General features: G+C 41.9%; 1 protein-coding gene across 1 annotated transcript in view; it reads left to right on the forward strand.

The window, feature by feature from the left end:
* LOC140481826 (glial fibrillary acidic protein-like) overlaps positions 1-22,434 on the forward strand; it is a 176,874-nt gene that overhangs the window by 99,775 nt on the left and 54,665 nt on the right. The window contains exon 7 of the mRNA XM_072578352.1: positions 10,369-10,527. Coding sequence (XP_072434453.1) covers positions 10,369-10,527 — 159 coding nt within the window. The remainder of the gene's footprint in view (positions 1-10,368; positions 10,528-22,434) is intronic.

The raw sequence follows: 22,434 nt of genomic DNA on the forward strand, positions 1-22,434 counted from the left end.
TGCAGTTGTTGTCAGTGCCAGCGGAGCCTTTGTTAATTTCAACGCAGTTGATGTAAGTTTCAGCACAGGCATTGTCAATTTCAATGTCTGCGTGGAAGTCCTTTGCTGTAGTAATAGGCGCTAATCGCTCTCCCTGAGAAGGACGATTACTGCAGCCCTGGCTATTAGCACTTTGTATTGAGTCTGTATCAAAGTATTAGCATTTCTATCAAAGGCGTTGACTGGACCCAGACACTTTGGCGGGCAGTATACGCTACCCATGTTTATTCTTTCCCCCACCCGCCTTAAACTAATCAACTAAGTTGGGAGTGCATTATGCTGGCATTCTGGTAGCCCCAGGCAGTATTTGTGTTTGTTCTGCTGTCTCTCTCCATATTGTGGCCTGGCAGCCATCTTGTGTGTCAAGTGGCCAACGTTTGGTTCAGTGGCCATTTTGTGTGTCCATGTGCCTAGTGTCACCCTGCCCCGTGCTATCTCCCACTTCAACATGGATGTACTCAAACCAGTAATGACCAATCATTGGACAACCCTGATTGTACCTGTTTAAAACACAATGGATTGATCTGAATCTGCAGTGACTTCAATATTACTGTTAATCCAGTGCACTGTGCATGTAAATACCCATTGCCCTTGATCAAAGATCTGTTGAGTGGTCCTGCAAGGGTGCCAGAAATTCACAAAAAATCTACCTGCAGATGGGAAAGGCTACTGAATTCCAACACCTGCTGACTGCAGTGACTCATCAGGCCTTGTTTCTGTATAAAAGCCCCCCCCGCTTTGGGATAACCTTAGCTGCAGCCTTATTTCAGAGGTCAGTGGACTAAATCTTCAGGAACGAAAGGGATGCAATGCTACCTTGATGATATTTTGATCACTGGCTCTAGAGCCTAAAACAGCTGCAAGCACGTGGGCAATGAGTAAAGAAGGAAAAGTGTGACTTCAGAGCTCGATTGAAAACTTGTAGCACGTCATCATCAGCTTCACATGCACCAAAAGAAAGGTAGACAATCATGCAGGCTCCTCAGCCTATGAAGGTCTTTCCTGGGTCTCGTGAACTGTTATGACAAATTCATTCCAAATTTGGCAATTCTGTTGAAGCTGTTACATAATTTTCTATACAAAGATCAGTTTTGCAATTACAACCTGGACTGTGAGGAACCATATCTTGCTTTCAAACAGGCTATTCAGAGGCTCCCTTTGACCAGTTTGCATGACTTCCAGTTGGTGAGTGATGCCAGTGGAATTGGTGCAGTGCTGTTGCACACCTGACCAAATGTAGAATGATGCCTATTGTCCTCACTTTGCAGTCTCACATTAGTGCAGCGACACAGTGTGCTCAGTTGAAAAGGAGGCCCTCAACGTCACTTTTGTTATCAGGAAATTGTACAGCTACTTATACAGGATCATCAACTCCTCATATCCATCTTTGACACCGACAGTGGGATCCTATCAATGATAGTCACTTGGCTTCAGAGGAGGGTCGTATGATATAATACATGCAATTGGAGAGACAATAGACAATCGGTGCAGGGGTAGGCCATTCAGCCCTTCGAGCCTGCACTGCCATTCAATATGATCATGGCTGATCATTCCTAATCAGTATCCTCTTCCTGCCTTATCTCCATAACCCTTGATTCCAAAGGGTGCATTCTCCAAGTGGCCCCTCCTCTCACAAGAATGGCAATCCAGTAATGGGTTCTCTACTTAGAACATAGAAAAGTATAGCACAGAACAGGCGCTTTGGTCCACAATGTTGTGCCGAGGTTTAATCCAAATGTAAAATATAGTAATTTAATCTACGCACCCCTCAACTCACTACTATCCATGTGCATGTCCAGCAGTTGCTTAAATGTCCCCAATGACTCTGCTTCCAGCATCTCAGCTGGTAACACATTCCATGCATTCACAACTCTATGCGTAAAGAAACTACCTCTGATGTCTCCTTTATACCTTCCTCCTACTATGCAAGGACTGCACAAAACACTACATAGGACAAACAGGAAGACAGCTAACGATCCGCATCCATGAACACCAACTAGCCACGAAACGACACGACCAGCTATCCTTAGTAGCCACACACGCCGATGACAAGCAACATGAATTCGACTAGGACAACACTACTATTGTAGGACAAGCCAAACAGAGAACAGCTAGGAAGTTCCTAGAGGCATGGCACTCATCCACAGATTCAATCAATAAGCACATCGATCTGGACCCAATATACCGACCACTGCAACGGACAGCTGGAACTGACAATCGGAAGCGGCAGATTCGAACCACTACAAATGCCGGAGGAAAGATCACAGAAGTGCTTCACAGGAGGCTTCCAAGCACTGAGGATATCACCTAGACAGGGGACGAAACGTCTGCAACACAAATTTCCAGCTCGGCGAACAGAACCACAACAACGAGCACCCGAGCTACAAATCTTCTCACAAACTTTGAGAGCCTCTTATTAAATAGTGTATAATTGTTCATTGTATCTAATGCAACTGTGTGTCATATCCATGGAAATAGTTTTGCTGCTTCAACATATGTGTTATATGTAAATGCTGGGGTTGTTTGATGAAGGGAAAGTTTGCAGGTTGAGTACAGTAGTTGGTGTACATTATGTTGGGACAGTGTCCCTTTTAAGGGGTGAGTCACATGATCACTGGTGAGCGATCAGTCAGGTTTGCAGGTTTGTGTCGATTTGTCTTGTGCTGTTACAGAATGCATGGCAACTGAATAAATCTTCCTCTTGGATTGCAGTAGACAATAGGTTTGTATGTTGTTACTATACTGGAGTGTAGTAACTGACCAGCGCAGACTAATTTGTATTTCACAACTACCCATGTCCCTAACAGAGCTATTTCAGTGCTTTCCTTGCTGTAGGTGAGTCAATTCTTTTTTTTTGGTCCCTAGTTTTACTTTGAAACATCATGCCATAGCTTCACATCAGCCTCATAAGTCTCATCATCCTTTCCATGCATGTCTAAGCTGTGTTATAGGCTGATTGTTCTCTCTCTGGAACCTCTGTGTACCTCCCAAATTCTCTCCAACATTGCTGTTTGTTGACTGCTTTTAAAATACATTCTTGAGAAGGATGTTGTGAAACTTTGAAGAGTTCAGAAAAGATTTACAAGAATGTTGCCAGGGTTGGAGGTTTTGAGCCATCGGCAGAGGCTATATTGGCTGGGGCTGTTTTCCCTGGAGCGTCGGAGGCTGAGAGTGACCTTACAGAGGTTTGTAAAATTATGAGGAGCATGGATAGGATAAGTAGACCAGGTCTTCTCTCTGGGGTGGGGTAGTCCAGAATTAGAGAGCATAGGTTTAGGGTGAGAGAGGAAAAATTTAAGAGATCTCAGGGGCAATGTTTGCATGTAGAGGGTGGTGTGTGTATTGAATGAGCTGCCAGAAGAAGTGGTGGAGGCTAGTATGATTGCAACATTTAAAAGGCATCTCGATAGGTACATGAATTGCAAGGGTTTGGAGGGATATGGGCCAAGTGTTAGCAAATAGGACTTGATTAGGTTAGGATGTCTGGTTGGCATGGATGAGTTGGATTGAAGGGTCTGTTTCCATGCTGTACATCTCTCTGACTCTAAGTGAGTATCACTAGATTGCCCAGCATTCATTCCCTATCCTGTTTACCCTGGAGGAAATGTTCATGAACTGCCTCCTTAAGTCCATTTGCTCAAGGAAGGCCTATGATGGCAATAGGGAGGAAGTTCTCAGATTTTGGCTGACAGGCCCTGAAGGAAAAGTGTTTTATATTTCCAAGTCTGGATGATGAGTGGCCTGGAGGGGAACTTACAGGTCATGGTGTTGGGTGGTGGTCTCATATATCTGCTTCTCTTGTCTTACCAGATGGTTGTAATTGAGCCAAATATGAGCTCAATTACAAAAAATTCCTATATTCCTATTTGTACACCCATTTTAAATGTTATTATTGTACCAACCTCCACCACTTCCTCAGCTAGCTCGTTCCATACACACACCACCCTCTGTGTGAAAAAGTTGCTTCTTAGGTCCCTGTTAAATTATTCCCCTCTCACCTTAAACCAACGCCCTCTAGTTTTGGACTGTCCCACCCTGGGGAAAAGACCTTGTTTATTTATCCTATCCATGCCCCTCATGATTTCATTAATCTCTATAAGGTCACCCCTCAGCCTCTGATGGTCCAGGGAAAATTAGAATCTTTCTTGCTAGAAGCTTGTGAAGCTTGAGTTGTTGCTTGTAGAGAAGAGGAGGCTCTCTTTTTACAAAGTGGGTAAGTATGATCTGATATATCTACTTATTTTGTTAGTGGAGGTGGATTTAGTCTCTTAGAAGACAATTAGATTAAGTATATGGGGGTGGGGGGAGAAAAACCAGCAGGCAATAGCAAAAGGTTTGTTGGTTGCATAAGTGAATCAAATTTGCAGATGGTTGATTCAGTTAGGCGAATTGCAAATTTTGTGCCGTAATCAGTTTTTAATTCTGATTAGATTACTTACAGTGTGGAAACAGGCCCTTTGGTCCAACAAGTCCACACCGACCCGCCGAAGCACAACCCAACCAGACCCATTCCCCTACATTTACCCCTTCACCTAACACTACGGGCAATTTAGCATGGCCAATTCACCTAACCTGCACATTTTTGGATTGTGGGAGGAAACCGGAGCACCCGGAGGAAACCCACACAGACATGGGGAGAATGTGCAAACTCCACACAGAGAGTCGCCTGAGGCAGGAATTGAACCCGGGTCTCTGGCGCTGTGAGGCAGCAGTGCTAGCCACCGTGCCACCATGTCGCCCAATTCTATCTAACCATTGCTCTCTATCTTGTCTTCTAACCAGTGGAGGAATCCTTTTGCTAATTGTTCCCCAATTCCAGATATTGTGAACGTAATCAAGACTCTGCTGAGCCATAGTATGGCTTATTATGAAAGAATTGTGAACTGTTACATGGTTTGATTGAAGTTGTTGGAAATGTCTGCCTTGGAGAAGAAATTATTGAGAGGATATACTCAATACATCAGGCAGCATCTGTGGAGAGAAGCAGTTTTATTTCATTCGGTCAGGGGTTCTCAATGTCGCTGGCTAGGCCATCATTTATTCTCTATTATTAATTTACCTTAAGAAGGTGGAGATTCACTGCAGTACACTTCAGTAGCAGTTTGACAGAAATGTTTGGTTTGCTAGGACTGATTCACAGCACTTTCTAAACCCATGACAACTTCATCTACAAGGACAACACCAGCAGATACATTAGCACACCACCACCTGCAAGTTCCCCCCCAAGCCACTCACCATCCAAGTTTGGAAGTATAATGCTGTTCTTCAGTGTCACTGGGTCAAAATCCTAGAATTCCCTCCCAAACAGCATTGTGGGTCAACCTGCAGCACTTGGACAGCAACAATTCAAAAAGACAGCTCACTACCACCTCCTTAAGGGCAATAAATGCTGGCCATCTAGAGACACCCATATCCCACAAATGAATTTTAAAAAAGATCTATTTAAAACATTGGAGCAGGAGGAGCCCATTCAGTCCTTTGAACCTTCTCCGCCATTCATCACAATCATGGCTGATCTCCAACTAATTCTGCATTCTCCCCGTAACCTTTGGTCCCATTCGCCCCGAGTGCTATATCTAGTTGTTCTCTTGAGTATATTGTGTTTTGGCATCAACTACTTCCTGTGGTAATGATTTCCACAGGCTCACCACTTTTTGGTTGAAGAAATGTCTCCTCATCTTCATCCTAAATGGACCATCCTGAATCCTCAGACTGTGACCCCTGGTTCTGGACACACCCACCATCGGGAGCATCCTCCCTGCATCTACACTGTTTAGTCCTGTTAGAATTTTAAAGGTCTCCAAGAGATTCCCTCCTCACCTGTCTGAACTCCAACGAAAACAATACTAATCTAGTCAACCTCCCTTCATATGTCAGTCCTGTCATCCCTAGAATCAGCTTGGTTAACCTTTCTTCCAATCCCTCAAGAGCAAGAGAATCCTTCCTCAGAAACGGAGACTAAAACTGCACACAGTATTCTAGGTATGGCCTCCTCAAAGCCCTGTCTAACTGCAACAACACATCGCTGCTCCTGTACTTGAAACCTCTCGCAATGAAAGCCAACAAGCCATTTGCTGCCTTTGCCACCTGCTGCACCTGCATGCTTACCTTCAGTCACAGATGCACCAAGACACCCAGGTCCCACTGCACACTCTCCTCTCCACCTGCAGCCAATCAGGTAGTAATCTGCTGCCTTGTTTTTTCTTCTAAAGTGAATAATCTTGCATTATCCAAATTATGCAGCATCTGCCATTGATTTGCCCACTCACCCAACCTGTCCAGATCATGCTGAAGCATCTCTGCATTCTTAGAACATAGCACATAGAAAAGTACAGCACAGAACAGGCCCTTTGGCCCACAATGTTGTGCCGAGGTTTAATCCTAATGTAAAATATAACCTACGCACCCCTCAACTCACTGCTATCCATGTGCACGTCCAGCAGTTGCTTAAATGTCCCTAATGACTCTGCTTCCACCACTACAGCTGGCAACATATTCCATATATTCACAACTCTCTGCATAAAGAACCTTCCTCTGACGTCTCCTTTATACTTTCCTCCTAATATCTTCAAACTATGACTCCTCGTACCAGTCAATCCTACCCTGGAGAAAAGTCTCTGGCTATTGACTCTATCTATCCCACACATTATCTTGTATACCTTGGTCAGGTCTCTTCTCTTCCTCCTTCTGTCCAGAGAGAAAAGTCTGAGCTTATTTAACCTTTCTTCATAAGGCAAGCCCTCCAGTCCAGGCACCATCTCCAAAGCCTCTGTATCTTTCCATAGTAGAGCGACCAGAACTGGACACAGTATTCCAAGCGTGGACTCTCCAGGGACTTGTAGAGCTGTAGCAAAACTTCGCGGCTCTTAAATTCGATTCCCCGTTAATGAAAGCCAAAACACCATATGCTTTCTTAACAACCCTATCCACTTGGGTGGCAACTTTGGGGGATCTATGTATTTGCCCTCTGTCCCTCCACACTGCCAAGAATCCTGTCTTTAATCCTATATTCAGCCTTCAATTTCTACCTTCCAAAGGGCATCACTTCGCATTTATCCAGGTTGAACTCCATCTGCCATTTCTCAGCCCAGCTCTGCATCCTGTCTATGTTGCGCTGCAGCCTGCAGTCGCACTCTATACTATCGACGGCACCTTTGTGTCATCTGCAAACTTACTAAACCACCCCTCAACCTCCTCATCCAAGTCATTTATTAAAAACTACAAAGAGCTGAGCCCTGCGGGACCCCACTCAACACTGACCTCCAGGCAGAATACTTTCCATCTACAGCCACTCTCTGCCTTCTATCAGCCAGTCAATTCTGAATCCAGATAGCCAAATCTCCCTGTATCCCATACTTCCTGACTTTATGAATTCTTGATGAAGGGCTTTTGCCCGAAACATCGATTTCGAAGCTACTTGGATGCTGCCTGACCTGCTGTGCTCTTCCAGCACCACTAATCCAGAATCTGGTTTCCAGCATCTGCAGTCATTGTTTTTACCACCTTTATGAATTCTTGTCACAGTTCATCCTCCCATCCAACTTGGTATCATCTATAAACTTTGAGATGTTACACACTGTTCCGTCATCCAAATTGTTAATATATTGTGAATATTTGGGGTCCTAGCACTGATCGCTGTGTCGCCTCACTAGTTACTACCTTCCAATTTGAATAGGACCCATTAATTCCTTCTCTTTGTTTCCACTTTGCCAACCAGTTTTCTATCAATATCAATACACTTCCCCTAATCCCATGCGCTTTAATCTTGCACAATAATCTCTTATGTGGGACTTTATCAAATGTTTTTGAAAGTCCAAATATACGACATTGACTGGCTCCCACTTGTCAACTCTACTAGTTACATCTTCATAGAATCCCAATAGATTTGTCAAGCATGATTTCCACTTCATAAATCATGCTGACTCTATCTAATTCTGCCACTGCTTTCTAAATGCTACATTATAGAGTTCTTGATTATGGATTTGAGAATTTTCCCCACTTCAGATGTTAGATTTAATGGTCTATAATTCCCAAATTTCTGTCTACCTCCCTTTCTGAATATTGAAGGAACATTAGCTACCCTCCAATCTGAAGGGACTCTTCCAGAGTCTATAGAATCCTGGAAGATGACCACCAATACATCCAGTATTTCAAGAGTCACTTTCTTAAGTACTCTGGGATGTAGATTATCAGGCCCTGGAGAGTTATCTGCCTTCAATCCTCTCAATTTTCCCAGCACCATTTTCTCTACTAATATTGATCTCCCTCAGTTCTCCCTCTCACCAAATCTTGCATTCTCCAACATGTATGTCCTGTTTTGTGAAGACAGAACCAAAATGTGTATTCAGTTGCTCAGCCATTTCTTTGTCCTGTATTGTACATTCCTCCAGTTCTGACTGTAGGGGACCTACATTTGTCATCACTAATCTCTTTCTCTTCATGTAGGCATTAAAGATTGAACCACATTGCTATGGGTCTGGGATCACATGGAGGTCAGACAGGTGATCTGATAGGTTTTTAACAGCAATCTGCAATGTTTTTGTGATAAGCATTACCGAGCTTAGCTTTTAATTCAAGATTTATTAATTGATTTTGAATTCCATTTGTTGCAGTGCTGTGGCTGGTACCTATGTCCCAGAGCAATAACCTGGACCTCTGATTGCTAAAATGAGTTGCCACCTCCCTATAATGGAGGTCAATTTATGGAGGCACAGGAGATGCCTCCTGCTGGCTGAAATATTTTCAGTATATTTCTTTTATTTCATATATCCAGCATTCCCTGTATTTTGCTCTTTCATTAAGGCTGAGAGGAGACTGGGAAGAACGATTCACGTTGGAAGAACGATTGAGAACAAACAGTCAGTGATTCAAAGTAATTGGCAAATGAGGCAATGGCAACATGAGTTAATACTCTTTGTGCAGCGAGTGGTTAAGAGATTGTGATGGAAGCTGATACATTTGAGGACTTCATGAAGGAATTGGATTATTATCTGAAGGGGAAAAACTTGCAGGACTGAGGGAAAAGATAGAACTATGGAACAAGTGAATAGCTCATTCACAGTTGTAACACAGCCATGACATGCAATTTGAATCTATTTAGGGGGAGTGTAATAGATTGATACCTAAACTGTGAAAGTTGTCTTCTGAGGAAAAATTGGATAGGCTGGGCTTGTTTCCATTGCAGTTTATAAGAATGAGCAATGATTAATTAAAGTTTGTTGAGATCCTGAATAGCCCAAACAAGGTGGATGTGGAAAGAGTAAGTGAGTGCAGGGCAAGGGCTCACTTTAAAAATTTAGGATTGCCCTTTTTAGGATAGAGGTGAGGAAAAGGTTTTCCTCTCAGAAGTAAAATAGAAACAAGAACTGCAGATGCTGAAAATCTGACACACAAATAGAAATTGCTGGGGAAACTCAGCAGGTCTGGCAGCAGCTGTGGGGAGAGTTAACTTTTGAGTCCATTAACCCTTCCTGAGAACCAACAGACCTGCTAAGTTTCTCCAGAGATTTCTGTTTGTGTTTTCTCTGAGGTTGTGCAACTTTGGAACTCTGCCTCAAAAGGCAGTGAAGCAGGGTTGTTGAATTTATTTAGGTCAGAGAGATGGATGTTTGTTTGGCAAAGAAATTGAATGTTATCTGAATAGTTGGAAATGTGAAATTCGAAACATAAAACAGCTATAATCCTACTGAGCGGTGCAACAGTCTTTAGGCTCTGAATGGACACTGCTACTCCTAATTCATATTTTCCTATGATTAGCCTCCTTCTGAAATGTAACAGTTCTGAGATTCTTTATCTCATTTTCAATTAATTTGGCTTTGCTCCATGTTTCCCTTAATGAAATAATTTGCATTAAGTTTCAGATATGGTTAAGTCCAGAGAAACAAAGGAAATTGTGTCTATGTAAGAGTAAATTGTGAAGTTGTTTGCTACAAAAGCACAATGAAAAGTCAGAGCCAAGGCAACTGTAATTTTCCGATAGATGCAGACTGCGTGTCATTAAATTTACACTATGAAATATCAAAATGAAATAAATATGGTGAATCCAGAACATGATGTCAAGGTAAGTCAGGCCAGTTGGAGCAGTTGACATTAACTTAAATTAATGGAAAGTAAATTTAAAACAAATATTAGACATTTTTAATTCAAAAAATGATAAATAGCTAAAACAAATCAAAGACATTAGGAGCACTCAAAAAGCAGCTAATTGTTATGTCGTATTGTATTTCAAAAGTCTCAAACTGCTTCACGTAAAATAACTCAATGGAATGAGCTGTGATGAACCAAGCGGTCTTTTATGGTCCTTGATTTTACAGACGTTTTGACTTACAGGAGCGCATTTACTGGCAGAAGAAAGTAGAGCACATACAGAACCTTGAGCAAGGAGATACAAATAAATGCGAACTAGAACAGGTTCTGAAAGAAATTCATTGTGAATATGAACAGCTCGCTAAAAAGAATAAAGAGGATATGGAGAAATATAAGCAGAAGGTAAGTTTGGAAAATAGTCTCATACTCTACATTTTTAGAAAACTGTATGACTACACACTAGTTAATGGCTGTCTTTATGAATGAATGAAATATAATTAGTCTTCTGCAATTAGACATACGAGCAGAATTTTACAGCTCCTTCGCAGGAGTGGTTAAATAAAATTCTTACACCTCTCTGCCCAGACTGTTACAGTAGTACAGGGCCTCTGAAAGCCCACCACCCTCAATGTATTCAAGGTCATTAAGTGTCTAATTATTGAAGAAAGGCTTTCGGAGATCAGGGAATGGGTGTTAGTCTAGCAGATCACACTGCTCAGGCTTAGGTGAGGGGAGGAAATGCCTTCATTGTTTCCTTTTAATTACCTTCCTTTGTAGATTGGGGCAACTGTCCTCCATCTCCCCCAAGGTCTGCCTTTGGGTAACATTGACGCCATGCAAGTGCTGGATAATTACCATCTCCCAACAAGATAGAATCTAACAATCGGCTCTTGACGTTCCATCACTATCTCATCCTTAAATATAGACAAGAACTCCACCCCAACAGTTGTCTGTATCAAGGAATTCTAAAAAAGAAATTTCTCCTCATCTCAGTCTTAAATTGGTGCCCCCTTTATTCTGAAAATACATTCCCTCATTCATTAGGGGAAACATCTCTGTCAAGACTCTTAAGAATTCTCTATGTTTAAATGAGATCACTCCAGTGAGTAAAGTCCCAACCTGTTCACCCTTTGCTGATAAGGCATTTGTATCAGGAATCTTCCTGATGAAACTTCTCTGAACTGCCTCCAATAAAATGATTGCTTTCCTTAAATGAGGAGAGCAAAACTGCTTACAGCACTGCAGGTATGGTCTCACCAGTACTTGAACAGCTGCAGTAAGCATTCCCTACTCATACACCAACCTACTTGAAATAAAGAAGGTAAAAACAATGACTGCAGATGCTGGAAACCAGATTCTGGATTAGTGGTGCTGGAAGAGCACAGCAGTTCAGGCAGCATCCGAGGAGCAGGAAAATCGACATTTCGGGCAAAAGCCCTTCATCGCTCTCTTCCTGGTGAAGGGCTTTTGCCCGAAACGTCGATTTTCCTGATACTTGAAATAAAGGCCAAAATTCCATTTGCCTTCCTGACTGCCTGCTGCACCAGTGTGCTAGTTTTGTGTTTCATGCACAAACCCGCCCCCCCCCCTCCCCCACAAGTTCCTTTATATTGCAGTTTTCCACGGTTTCTCTCCATTTAAATAATATCCTGTTCTTTTATTCTCCCTTCCGTTCCTCATTGACTGTATTTGAGGTGGTCTCCATTTCCTTATCGATACTTCATCTTTCAATGTATCGTTTCCAATTTCGTTCTGAATAGATTCTTTGGTGTAACTTTGAATTCCAAATGTGTTTGATGCATTTCTACGAAAGAAGATTATCTAAACATATCAACCTCATTCTTTTTACTCGCACTCATTTTCAAAAGTTGCACCTAAGAACTACATTTTCAAATCATTTCTTCCAGTCGAATTCTGTAGGCCTTACTTCCAGTTAAAACACAGTCTTGAAATAATCCAGGGTATTCCTCCTGCAATATTTCAGTTTCTTTTACCTCTACTGGTTGTTCCATCAACCTTAGTGAGGTCAGTATTTTTGAACCTGTGAAGTTATTTTCCAAAATAAAACCCAATTCCTTCTGTGGGTATTTGTTTTACTTCTCCCACCACAGCTTCTCAATTTAAAATGGAAACATGTTAACTTATTTAAATCATTTTACTTGTTCCATCCTTTCTTCTTTATTACTTTGGTGTCCCTATGTCTATTCTTTAAGTCCAGTACATCTCCCATGTACAAATCTTCTATTTTCTTGTGAGATAGCATAAGTATCTGCCAGAACTGCTGCTTCTCCAATCTTTCAATAAAGTTTAAACGTTCAGAAATGGGATTCCTGAATTCTTTCATGATTATAATTTCTCTCACATTCTTAACATTTTTATGTAGGTTTAGTGATTTAAACCAGTAATTCCATAGCATTTCTTTCTCCCTCTACAGATGTCTGGTTAGTTTCTTTTCCTTAATTTAAACTGATAAGCATCAGGGACATAATCGTAAGCATTGAATATTTCTTTGACTGCTTTTTACTCTGCAGATTGCTCTTGTGCCAAATTAGGGTGGACAGTTATAGCTGTATGACCCTCTTTACCAAAGAGGGAGATGCTACTTAGGCCATTGTGATAAAGGAGGAAACTCTACCATTAAAAGTGTTCAAATTTGATGGGTAAGAAGTGTTGCATAGAGAGTTGATACTTAAAGCTAACGGGTACATGACTAGGTAAAAACAATGACTGCAGATGCTGAAAACCAAATACTGGATTAATGGTGCTGGAAGAGCACAGCAGTTCAGGCAGCATCCAACGAGCAGCGAAATCGACGTTTTGGGCAAAAGCCCTTCATTTATTCCTGATGAAGGGCTTTTGCCCGAAACGTCGATTTCGCTGCTCGTTGGATGCTGCCTGAACTGCTGTGCTCTTCCAGCACCACTAATCGGGTACATGACTAGATGAAATGCACCCATAGCTATTGAAGGAAGTGAGAGTGGAATTTTCTGTGCACACTCTTTCAATCTTCTATTAACTCAGAGAAGTCCCAAAAGACTGGAGAATTGCAAACATTACAACCTTATTCAACAATTACAGGCCAGTCAATTTAACTTCAGTGGTGGGAAAGCTTACAGAAACAATCCATCAGGAAATAGTAGGAATAATGGAAATAGATGGATTAATTAGGAAGAATCAGCATGGTTACCTGTAGGGGATATCATGCTTGACTAGCATGCTGGAGTAAGTAACAGGAAGTAATAGTGCCACATACAACAAACTTCAAAGAAAAATTATAGGCCATGGAATGAAAGGGACAGTCTCAATGTGGATACAAAATTAGCTGAGTGGCAGTAAACAGAGAGAATGGTCCAGTGATATTTTTTCGGCTGGGGGAAAGCTTGGAGTGCAGTTGCCCAGGGAACATTGCTTTTCCTGATAAATATCAATGATCTATATCTTGGTGTATGTAGGGACAAATTTAAAGTTGCAGATAACTTGAAAATCAGAAGAATTGCAAACTTTAAGGAGAATATAACCCTTCTATTAAAAAGGGAGCTGAGGGAAATCTGGGAATTATAGACCAGTCAGCCTGTTGCTGGTGGTGGAATAAATGTCAGATAGAAAGCAAAAACAGAAATTGCTGGAAAATCTCAATGAGTCTGGCAGCGTCTGTGGATGGAAACCAGAGTTAACATTTCGGGTCCAGTGACCTTTCTTCGGAACTGTTAGATAGGAATGCTAGATAGAGTCCATTATAAATGATTTAATAACAGAATACTTGGAAAACAGTAGCAGGATGGGTCAAAGTCAGCATAGATTTACAAAAGGAAAATCCTACTTGACAAATTTATTAGAATTCAAGTATTTACCTAATAGAGTTAATGAGAAGGAGTTTGTGAACGTGGTTTATTTGGACTTTTAGAAGGCTTTCAAATGTGTAAAATTAAAGCATTTGGAATTGAGGGTAGTGCATTGAGGTGTTTAGAAAACTGGTTGTCAGGCAGGAAAGAAAGAATAGGAAAAAAGGGCAGGCAGTGACAATGTATTATTGATTTAGACGAAGGAACTGAATGTCATACTTGCAAACATGCGAGTGACACAAAGCTGGGTGGGAGGGTGAGCTTGAGGAGGACGTAGAATTGTTTCACTGATTTGGACAAGCTAAGTGTTTGGGCAAATGCATGGCAGATGCCGTATAATGTGGATAAATGTGAGATTCTCCACTTTCAGATGAAAAACAGGAAGGCAGATTACCTACGTGGCTATAAACTGAGAAAGGGAAATGTGCATGAAACCTAGATGTACTTTTACATTAATTGCTGAAGGTAAGCATGCAGGTACGAGAAGGCAGTCAAGAAGGCAAATGGTACAAGGCCTTGGTGAGACCATTGGGAATGAAGGGCTTTTGCCTGAAACGTCGATTTCGAAGCTCCTTAGATGCTGCCTGAACTGCTGTGCTCTTCCAGCACCACTAATCCAGAATCTGGTTTCCAGCATCTGCAGTCATTGTTTTTACCTTGGTGAGACCATGTTGGAATACAGTAGAAACTTGATTATCCGAATACCAATTATCTGAAAATCGGATTATCCGAACGGAATCTGACAGTCCCATGAATCTGTTACAACAAAGTGGCGTAACTGATAATGATGTCGCACCTGCGTCTTTTGTTAGCAGCACAGGGTAAATGAGGGTTACCTGCACTGAAGATGATCTGCAAATGTTGCATAAAAGAGGTGTTACTGACACTGCTGCAACAATCTCAGTCGATTGTAGCAGTGTTTAACACCATTTTAACCAACAATGGTGCAATGATCGTGTCTTTAGTTTCACTGAGGAATACAGGGGTGTATTTGCACAAAACATGATGTACAAGTGTTCCAGCCAATAGGTGTGAAAGACACTGATACAACAATCTTAGTCAGTCAATTGTCACAGTGTTGAAAGACTTTTAACACATGAAAATGACAGACATGCTGAAGGATCTTAAAATGCACGACAAAATCAGTGGTGTCATCATTCCCTCTACGACTCTTTTCTGAGTTCATATCTGGTGTAACTGATCGAGTTTGTTGTATGTACTTACCATGTCTGTGAAGAGAAAGTGCACCACAATGACAATTGAACAGGAAGGTTGAGATTTTATAGCATCTGGATCATGGTGAAAAGGCATCAAGGATTGCACAAGAGTACAACATCGGAATAGCGACAATGTCTGACATCAAAAAAGCAAGACCAGCAATTGAGAAATTTATCAGCCTAAGTGACTGCAACTGCTCTGAAAAGAAAATCCATGAAGCCAGCAAAGGATGAGCAACTCGACCAAGCTGTATTTTTGTGGATTTCACAGCAGCGTGAGAAGGGAAATCCCATATCTGGCCCGATGATACTAGAAAAAGCTGCCAGTTTCCATGAACGACTCCACACCGGTGAGACTGATCACAGCGTATCATTGGGATTCAAACATCGTCATGGCATTAGGCAGCTCAGCATTCTTGGGGAGCAAAAGTCTGTGGATGTCAGCACCGTGGAAGACTACAGACTGAAACTGCAATCCATCATTCATGAAGAAAAGTATGAACCTGAGCAATTGTACAATGCTGATGAAAGTGGATTGTTCTGGCGTGCACTGCCAGATAAAACACTTGCATCCACTGCAGAAAAGCAGGTGTCGGGACATAAACTGGGACATTACGACTTGTGTCAATGCCACTAGCACTCATAAACTGACCACTTGTCTGCATTGGGTGATATGCTAATCCCCGTTGCTTTAAGAACTGTGACAAGAACTCGTTTTCCGTGAGGTACAGAGCACACATAATAAGGCATGGATGACATATCCACTTTTCTCATCCTGGTTCCATGAAGATTTTGTACTCGCTATCAGGTCACATTTGACAAGCAAAGGACTCGAGCAACGTGCCCTGCTGCTTGTTGAGAACACGGGGGCACACACTGTGAAAGGCAGCCAGTTATAATCAGCAGACGGAGTTATCAAGTGTTTGTTTCTCCCACCCAACACCACTTCAAGGTTACAGCTGCTTGATCAGGGAATCATTGCAATAATGAAAAAATATTATCGCCGTGACATGTTGCATGCTGCCCTGGGTGAAGACAATGATTAGAAAGGACTGCAGGAAATCATTAAGGCCATCACAATCAAGGACGCTCTATTCATGATTACTGAATCTTGGGACCGCATCAAGCCATCAACAATTGCAGAATGGTTGGTACAATAGCTTGCATATTGGGAGCCGTGCCAATGAAACAGACACCTGTCCAGAACAAAGCATAACCATTGACATCATCGAAAACTGCAGACAGCTGGGCTTAGGAGATTTTGTAGAGACAGAGATTGATGCTTGGGTGAACTGTGACAAGGAAACAGAGACACTCACCGATGATCAAACGGTCAACGTAGTCACAGAGGAACAGCAGGAATATATGAATGGTGTGGATAGCAAGGAAAATCTGATGTAGACACCACCTCCAGTCCCTGTTAATGAAGCTATTGACAGTTTGTGACTTTTCATGGAGTGGTATGAAACACAAGATGAAGTTGATGCTTTAAATTGATGTATCTTTGTCACATGTTATTGTTCGCAAAAAAAGAGCCAGCACTTCCTTAAGCATCAGTGGCTGGATAATTTCTTTGGAAATAATAACCAACCTCCACCTCAATGAATTCCTTTTATTGTACAGTTACAGAAAAAGTGATCTAAGTTGTAATATGTCATAAATTTTTAAGCATGTTTTGTACAAATGAAATAAAAACTCTGTTAGCATGCTTGTTAACGCAATTATGGGCAATGCAGCTTCCTTTGTTTAACTTACCGGATCAATTTACCGAATGATTGGTTATCCAAATGAAAACCTGCCCGCCCAAGGACTTCGGATACTCGAGGTTTTTTTTTTAGATTACTTACGGTGTGGAAACAGGCCCTTCAGCCCAACAAGCCCACACCACCGAAGCGCAACCCACCCAGACCCATCCCCCTACATTTACCCCTGCCCCTAACACTCTGGGTAATTTAGCATGGTCAATTCACCTAACCCGCACATTTTTGGACTGTGGGAGGAAACTGGATCACCCAGAGGAAACCCACACAGACACAGGGCGAATGTGCAAACTCCACACAGTCAGTCGCCTGAGTCGGGAATTGAACCCGGGTCTCTGGTGTTGTGAAGCAGCAGTGCTAACCACTGTGCCGTTCCCCTGTATTGTGTACAGATTTGGTTTCCCTATCTGAGGAAGGATATTTTTGCTGTGGAGGGAATGTAGCAAAGGTTTTCCAGACTGATTCCTGGGATGACAGGACCAACTTATGAGGAGCTGTTCTATGTCCAGAACAATCGCGTAATTTAGATTTTAAAAAAAGCATATATCCCTTTTAAGTCCAGTAAATTTAAATCCTGCAAGAGCCTACATTTGTTTTGATCCCACTTATGTTATTATTCAACAAGTCAGAACCTAGAGTGACAATTAATTTGGTGGATCATTTTCTTAATGTAATGATGTGATCTTTCACTGAAACGCAAGTACACAATGTTGCAAATCTGGTTTTAGCAATAAAATAGGCATTCATTTTACTAAAGAAGATAAATCAAGCTATTGCTTATAACACAGTATGAAATATTTCAAAGCACAGTATAAAAATACAATATTCCACCTATCCAAAAATTGTTCCTTGACAGTATTCAAACATGAAAGAGAATTCCCTTCCCTATCACATCTATATGTTTGACTTATCTGTTGCTTTTAATTCCAAATCTTTGAGAGTTTAATAACCACTTATTTGAGTATTTACACAACCCCATGTTTAAAATTTGTCAGTTTCGAAAAATAACTTTAGATTTCTAACTAAACACCTCTGGTCCGGAGCTTTCAAACTGAAGTCCTTTCACTGCGGTAACATATTCTCTAACTTTTCTGAAGTAACTACTATAGCTACGAGAAATTGTTTCATACATCTAGCTCCAACCAGGACATTTGCAAACTTAAACCAAACATTTTCCAAGTTGAGACTTCCCCTAATAAATAATCAATTCTGATTCTTCCAACTGAAAGTAATTTTGTGCCCTTTAATGTGTACTCTGTCCATTGGTAAAACTCTTCCAACAGTAACAAATTCCCATTGCCACCTCAAAATCACACACATATCCAACCCCCCCCCCCCCCCCCCTCAACCCCACACACACACACACATAGATATCTATGGTTGATGCAGTAGAGTACAAGTTGGCCAATTAGCCCCTTGAATTTGTTCTGTCCTTTTGAGATGGTGGCTGATATGTTTGTATTCTGAATGTCACATCCACCTAAACCCGTGAGCCTTTGCTACCCGTCCCTAATAACAATTTACCTTTGACCTTAAAAATATCGAATGATCCTGCCTCCACTGTCTTATAAGGCAGGGGCTCCAAAGTCACGCAAACCATTCAGGTGAAAAATAATTCTCATTTCTGTCCTGAAAAGACAACTACACCTAATTTTTAAACAGTCTAACTCACCCAGTTTGCATACTGTTACAAGGAATGCATAGTGTTCCGCATTGTCTCCTCCAAACTGATCTCAAAACTCTGAGACCTTGGTCTCGGCTCCACTCTCTCTAACTGGAACCTCAGCTGTCTGACCCACAGACCGCAATCAGTGAAGATAGGTAACTGTATCTCCTCCACAATAACATTCAACACTGGAGCCCAGAGAAAGTAAGGACTGCAGATGCTGGAGATCAGAGTCGAAAAGTGTGGTGCTGGAAAAGCACACCAGGTCAGGCAGCATCCGAGAAGCAGGAGAGTTGACATTTCGGGCATAAGTCCTTCATCCGGAAGGGAGGAGAGGAGGGAAGAATCGTCCATTTCACCAGTTTGTTCATCTTCCCTCCCCCCCACCTCATCCCTGATCCATCCCTCCAACTCGGCTCTGCCCTCTTGAACTGTCCCACCTATCCACCTATCTGCTCGATCCTCCGCTCTGACCTATCACCATCACCCCTAATTTGCATCTACCTATTGCCTTCCAAGCTACCTTCCCCCAGCCCCATCCCCCTCCTATTTACCTCTAAGCCCCACCCACAAACACACACACAAACATTCCTGATGAAGAGCTTATGCCTGAAACGTCGACTCTCTTGCTCCTCAGTGCTGTCTGACTTGACCTTTCAATGCTGGAGCCCCCCCAAGGATGCATCCTCGGCTGCCTATTGAACTCCTTGTACACCTACAACTGTGTAGCCAATTCTGAACGAAATTCATGTACAAGTTCACTGATGACACCACCATAGAAGGACAGATATCTAACAATGATGAGCCAGAATACAGAGGGGCGATGGACGGATTGGTGATGTGGTGCAGCGAGAACAACCTCTCTCTCAACATCAGCAAAACTAAAGAACTGATCATTGACTTCAGAAAGAAAGGACATGAAAGGAACTAAGGTTGAGAGGATGGAGAGTATCAAGTTCCGAGGAATGTCGATAACTGACAACCTATCCTGGACTTCCAACTTAGATGCAATAGTCAAGGAGGCAGAACAAAGCCTCTTCTTCCTCAAATGGCTTAGGAAATTTGGCATGTCCACAAGGACCCTCACCAACAAATGCACCATTGAAAGCATGCTGTCTGAATGCATGATGGCCTGGTATAGCCACTGCTCTACTCAGGACCATAAGGAGCGACAGAAGGTGTGTGCGTAGCCCAGACCATCATGGAAGCCAACCTCCCATATCTGGACTTCACTTATTTGGCTCGTTGCTGTGGAAAGGCTGTTAATATCATCAAAGACACCTCACACCCTGGTCATGCTCTCCTACATTCAGGTAGATGATACATAAGCTTGAACATATGCACCAGCTTCTTCCAGCTGTTATTAGACTGATGAATGGACTATATAACCTCAAATAATGCTGATCTTGCTAATGTTGATCTCACCTAATGGAAGCCCTGTGTCACATAACCTGTATTTCACTTAAGTTTTTTTACAATGTTTATTCTGCGCACCCCTGCTTACTATGATCTGCCCCTAATTGCTTGTAAATAAAGCTTTTCACTCTATTTCGGTACATGTGACAATAAGTCAATCAATCCGTCAATGTTGAGACCACCACACTCTCACCCGTGTTTCTGCTGTAATGTCTTATACATCACCTGGTTTGGTTATTTTACCTATTGTAGTTTTCCTTTCCAACATAGCCCGTAAAGCAGAATTTTTTCATCAATGACAGTTGATGGTTTTGCTCTCTTCAACACCATTTACAATTCACTTAATTAGGCAATGTATGCCCACATTTTGCAAGGTAGTAACAACATCCAGTCTGGAATTAAGTCTGGATTGGAAAACTCTTCACTGCTGGATTCATTTCTGCTACAGTTGAAGATAGTTTTGGTTATTGAAGGCTAATCTGCTCAGCCTCAGGAAATCACTGCAGGATCTCCTCAGAGCAGTAACCTTATGCCAACTGCTTCATCAATGAGTTCCCTTCATCATAAAGTCAGAGTAGGGATGTTCACTGATGAGTGCATTATACCATCGGTAACATCTGAGATACGGAAGCAGTCCATTTCCATAATTCAGCCAGGCACAAGTGATACAAATGACCATCTCCAAAAGGAGAGTTTCTGGCCACCTACCCTCAAGATTCATTAGTATTACGATTGTTGAGTTCTCCACCATCAATCTTTTTGGAAGTTGTCACTATTCTCCAGAAACTCAATCAAAGCAGCCACACTAAATAGCACAACTCAAAGGCTAGGTAGCAGACCAGAGTGATTCCCCTCTTGGTTTCCTAAAGGCACAACTTGAAATATTTTTCAGCATTTGGATGGATGTAGCTTCAGCAATGTACAAAAAGCTTGGTACTAGCTTAGGACATGTAATCAGAAGTTCCTCAACCAGTTTAAGCATTCATCCCCTCCACCATCACTGCATAATGGTGGCAGTGTGTATGACCTACAGGATTCATCATAGTAGCACCTCCCAAACAAGTTGCCTGTACTACTGAGGAGCATAGAAATAATACATCCCAATTCCTCTCTAGGTCATACACCGTCCTAACATGGACAGATTTTAATGTTCTTTTGTTATTGATGGATTGAGATCCTGGAATTTCCTACCAGTATCTTGTGCTAACTAGCAATGTGTTTAGTAGTGAGAGATAGGCAGGAGCTCTGCTGTCTTTCTGCCTGCCCCACAATTAAGTCTACAGTAAGGAGGCCTCTGGATACCATTCCTTCCCCACTGCTCAATCAGAAATGTAGACACTAGGAGCAGGATTTGGCTATTCAGCTCATCGAGCCTGTTCCATCATTAAATATGATCACAGAGGATCAACGATGTCAACACTATATTTCAACTTTCTCTCCACACCCTTGATGCCTTTACTATCTAAAACATTATCAGTCACTTTCATGAATGTGTTCAATGTTCTGGTGGTCAGTTTTATGTGATGGTGAACTCAACAGTTTGACCACCTTTTGAATGAAGAATTGTTACCTCATCTTAGTCCTAAATAGCCCACCCTGTATCCTGAGACTGTGCCTCCTGGTTCTAGACTCCCAAACAGTGAAAACATCCACCATGCATGTAGTCTATTTAGTCTTGTTAGAACGTTACATGTTTCATTTAAATTCCCCCTCATTCTCCTAAACCCCAGTCAGTACAGACCCAGTCAAAATAATCTTTCCTCATAAGACAGTCCTGCCATCCCTGGTATCAGCCTAATGAAAGTTTACTTCTATGGCAAGTATATCTTTTCTTGGATAGGGAGATGAAAACTGCATATAATACTCCAGATGTTGTCTCATCAAGGCCCTGTAAAACTGTAATAAGATACCCCTACTTCTGAACTCAATTCCTTTTGTAATGAAAGCTGAGATACCATTTACCTTCTTAATTGCTTGCAGCACTTGCAGATCCCATTCCCAATATATCACCATTTAAATAATATTCTGCTTTCTTGTTTTTCACGTCAAAGTGTATAACTTCATATCTCTCTGTATTAAACTGCAACTGCCATGTGTTTGCACTTGTCATTAACTTGTCTGGCTCACCTTGAAGCCCCCTTGCATCCTCCTCACAACTCTCAATTCCATCTAGATTTGTATCATCAGCAAACTTGGAAATATTCCATTTGGTTCCCTCATCCAAGTCATTTATATATGTTGTGAATAGCTGGTGCCCTAGCATTGATCACTAGTCCCACTAGTCACCATTTGTCACTCAGGAAATGAACCAGTTATTCTCATTCTGTTTCCAGTCTGCCAACCAATATCAGCATATTACTCCCAGTCCCATAAGTTTTCATTTTGCTCACTAGCCTGTTTACTCAGGA

This window comes from Chiloscyllium punctatum, chromosome 10, assembly GCF_047496795.1.
Source record: "Chiloscyllium punctatum isolate Juve2018m chromosome 10, sChiPun1.3, whole genome shotgun sequence".
Taxonomy (NCBI): domain Eukaryota; kingdom Metazoa; phylum Chordata; class Chondrichthyes; order Orectolobiformes; family Hemiscylliidae; genus Chiloscyllium; species Chiloscyllium punctatum.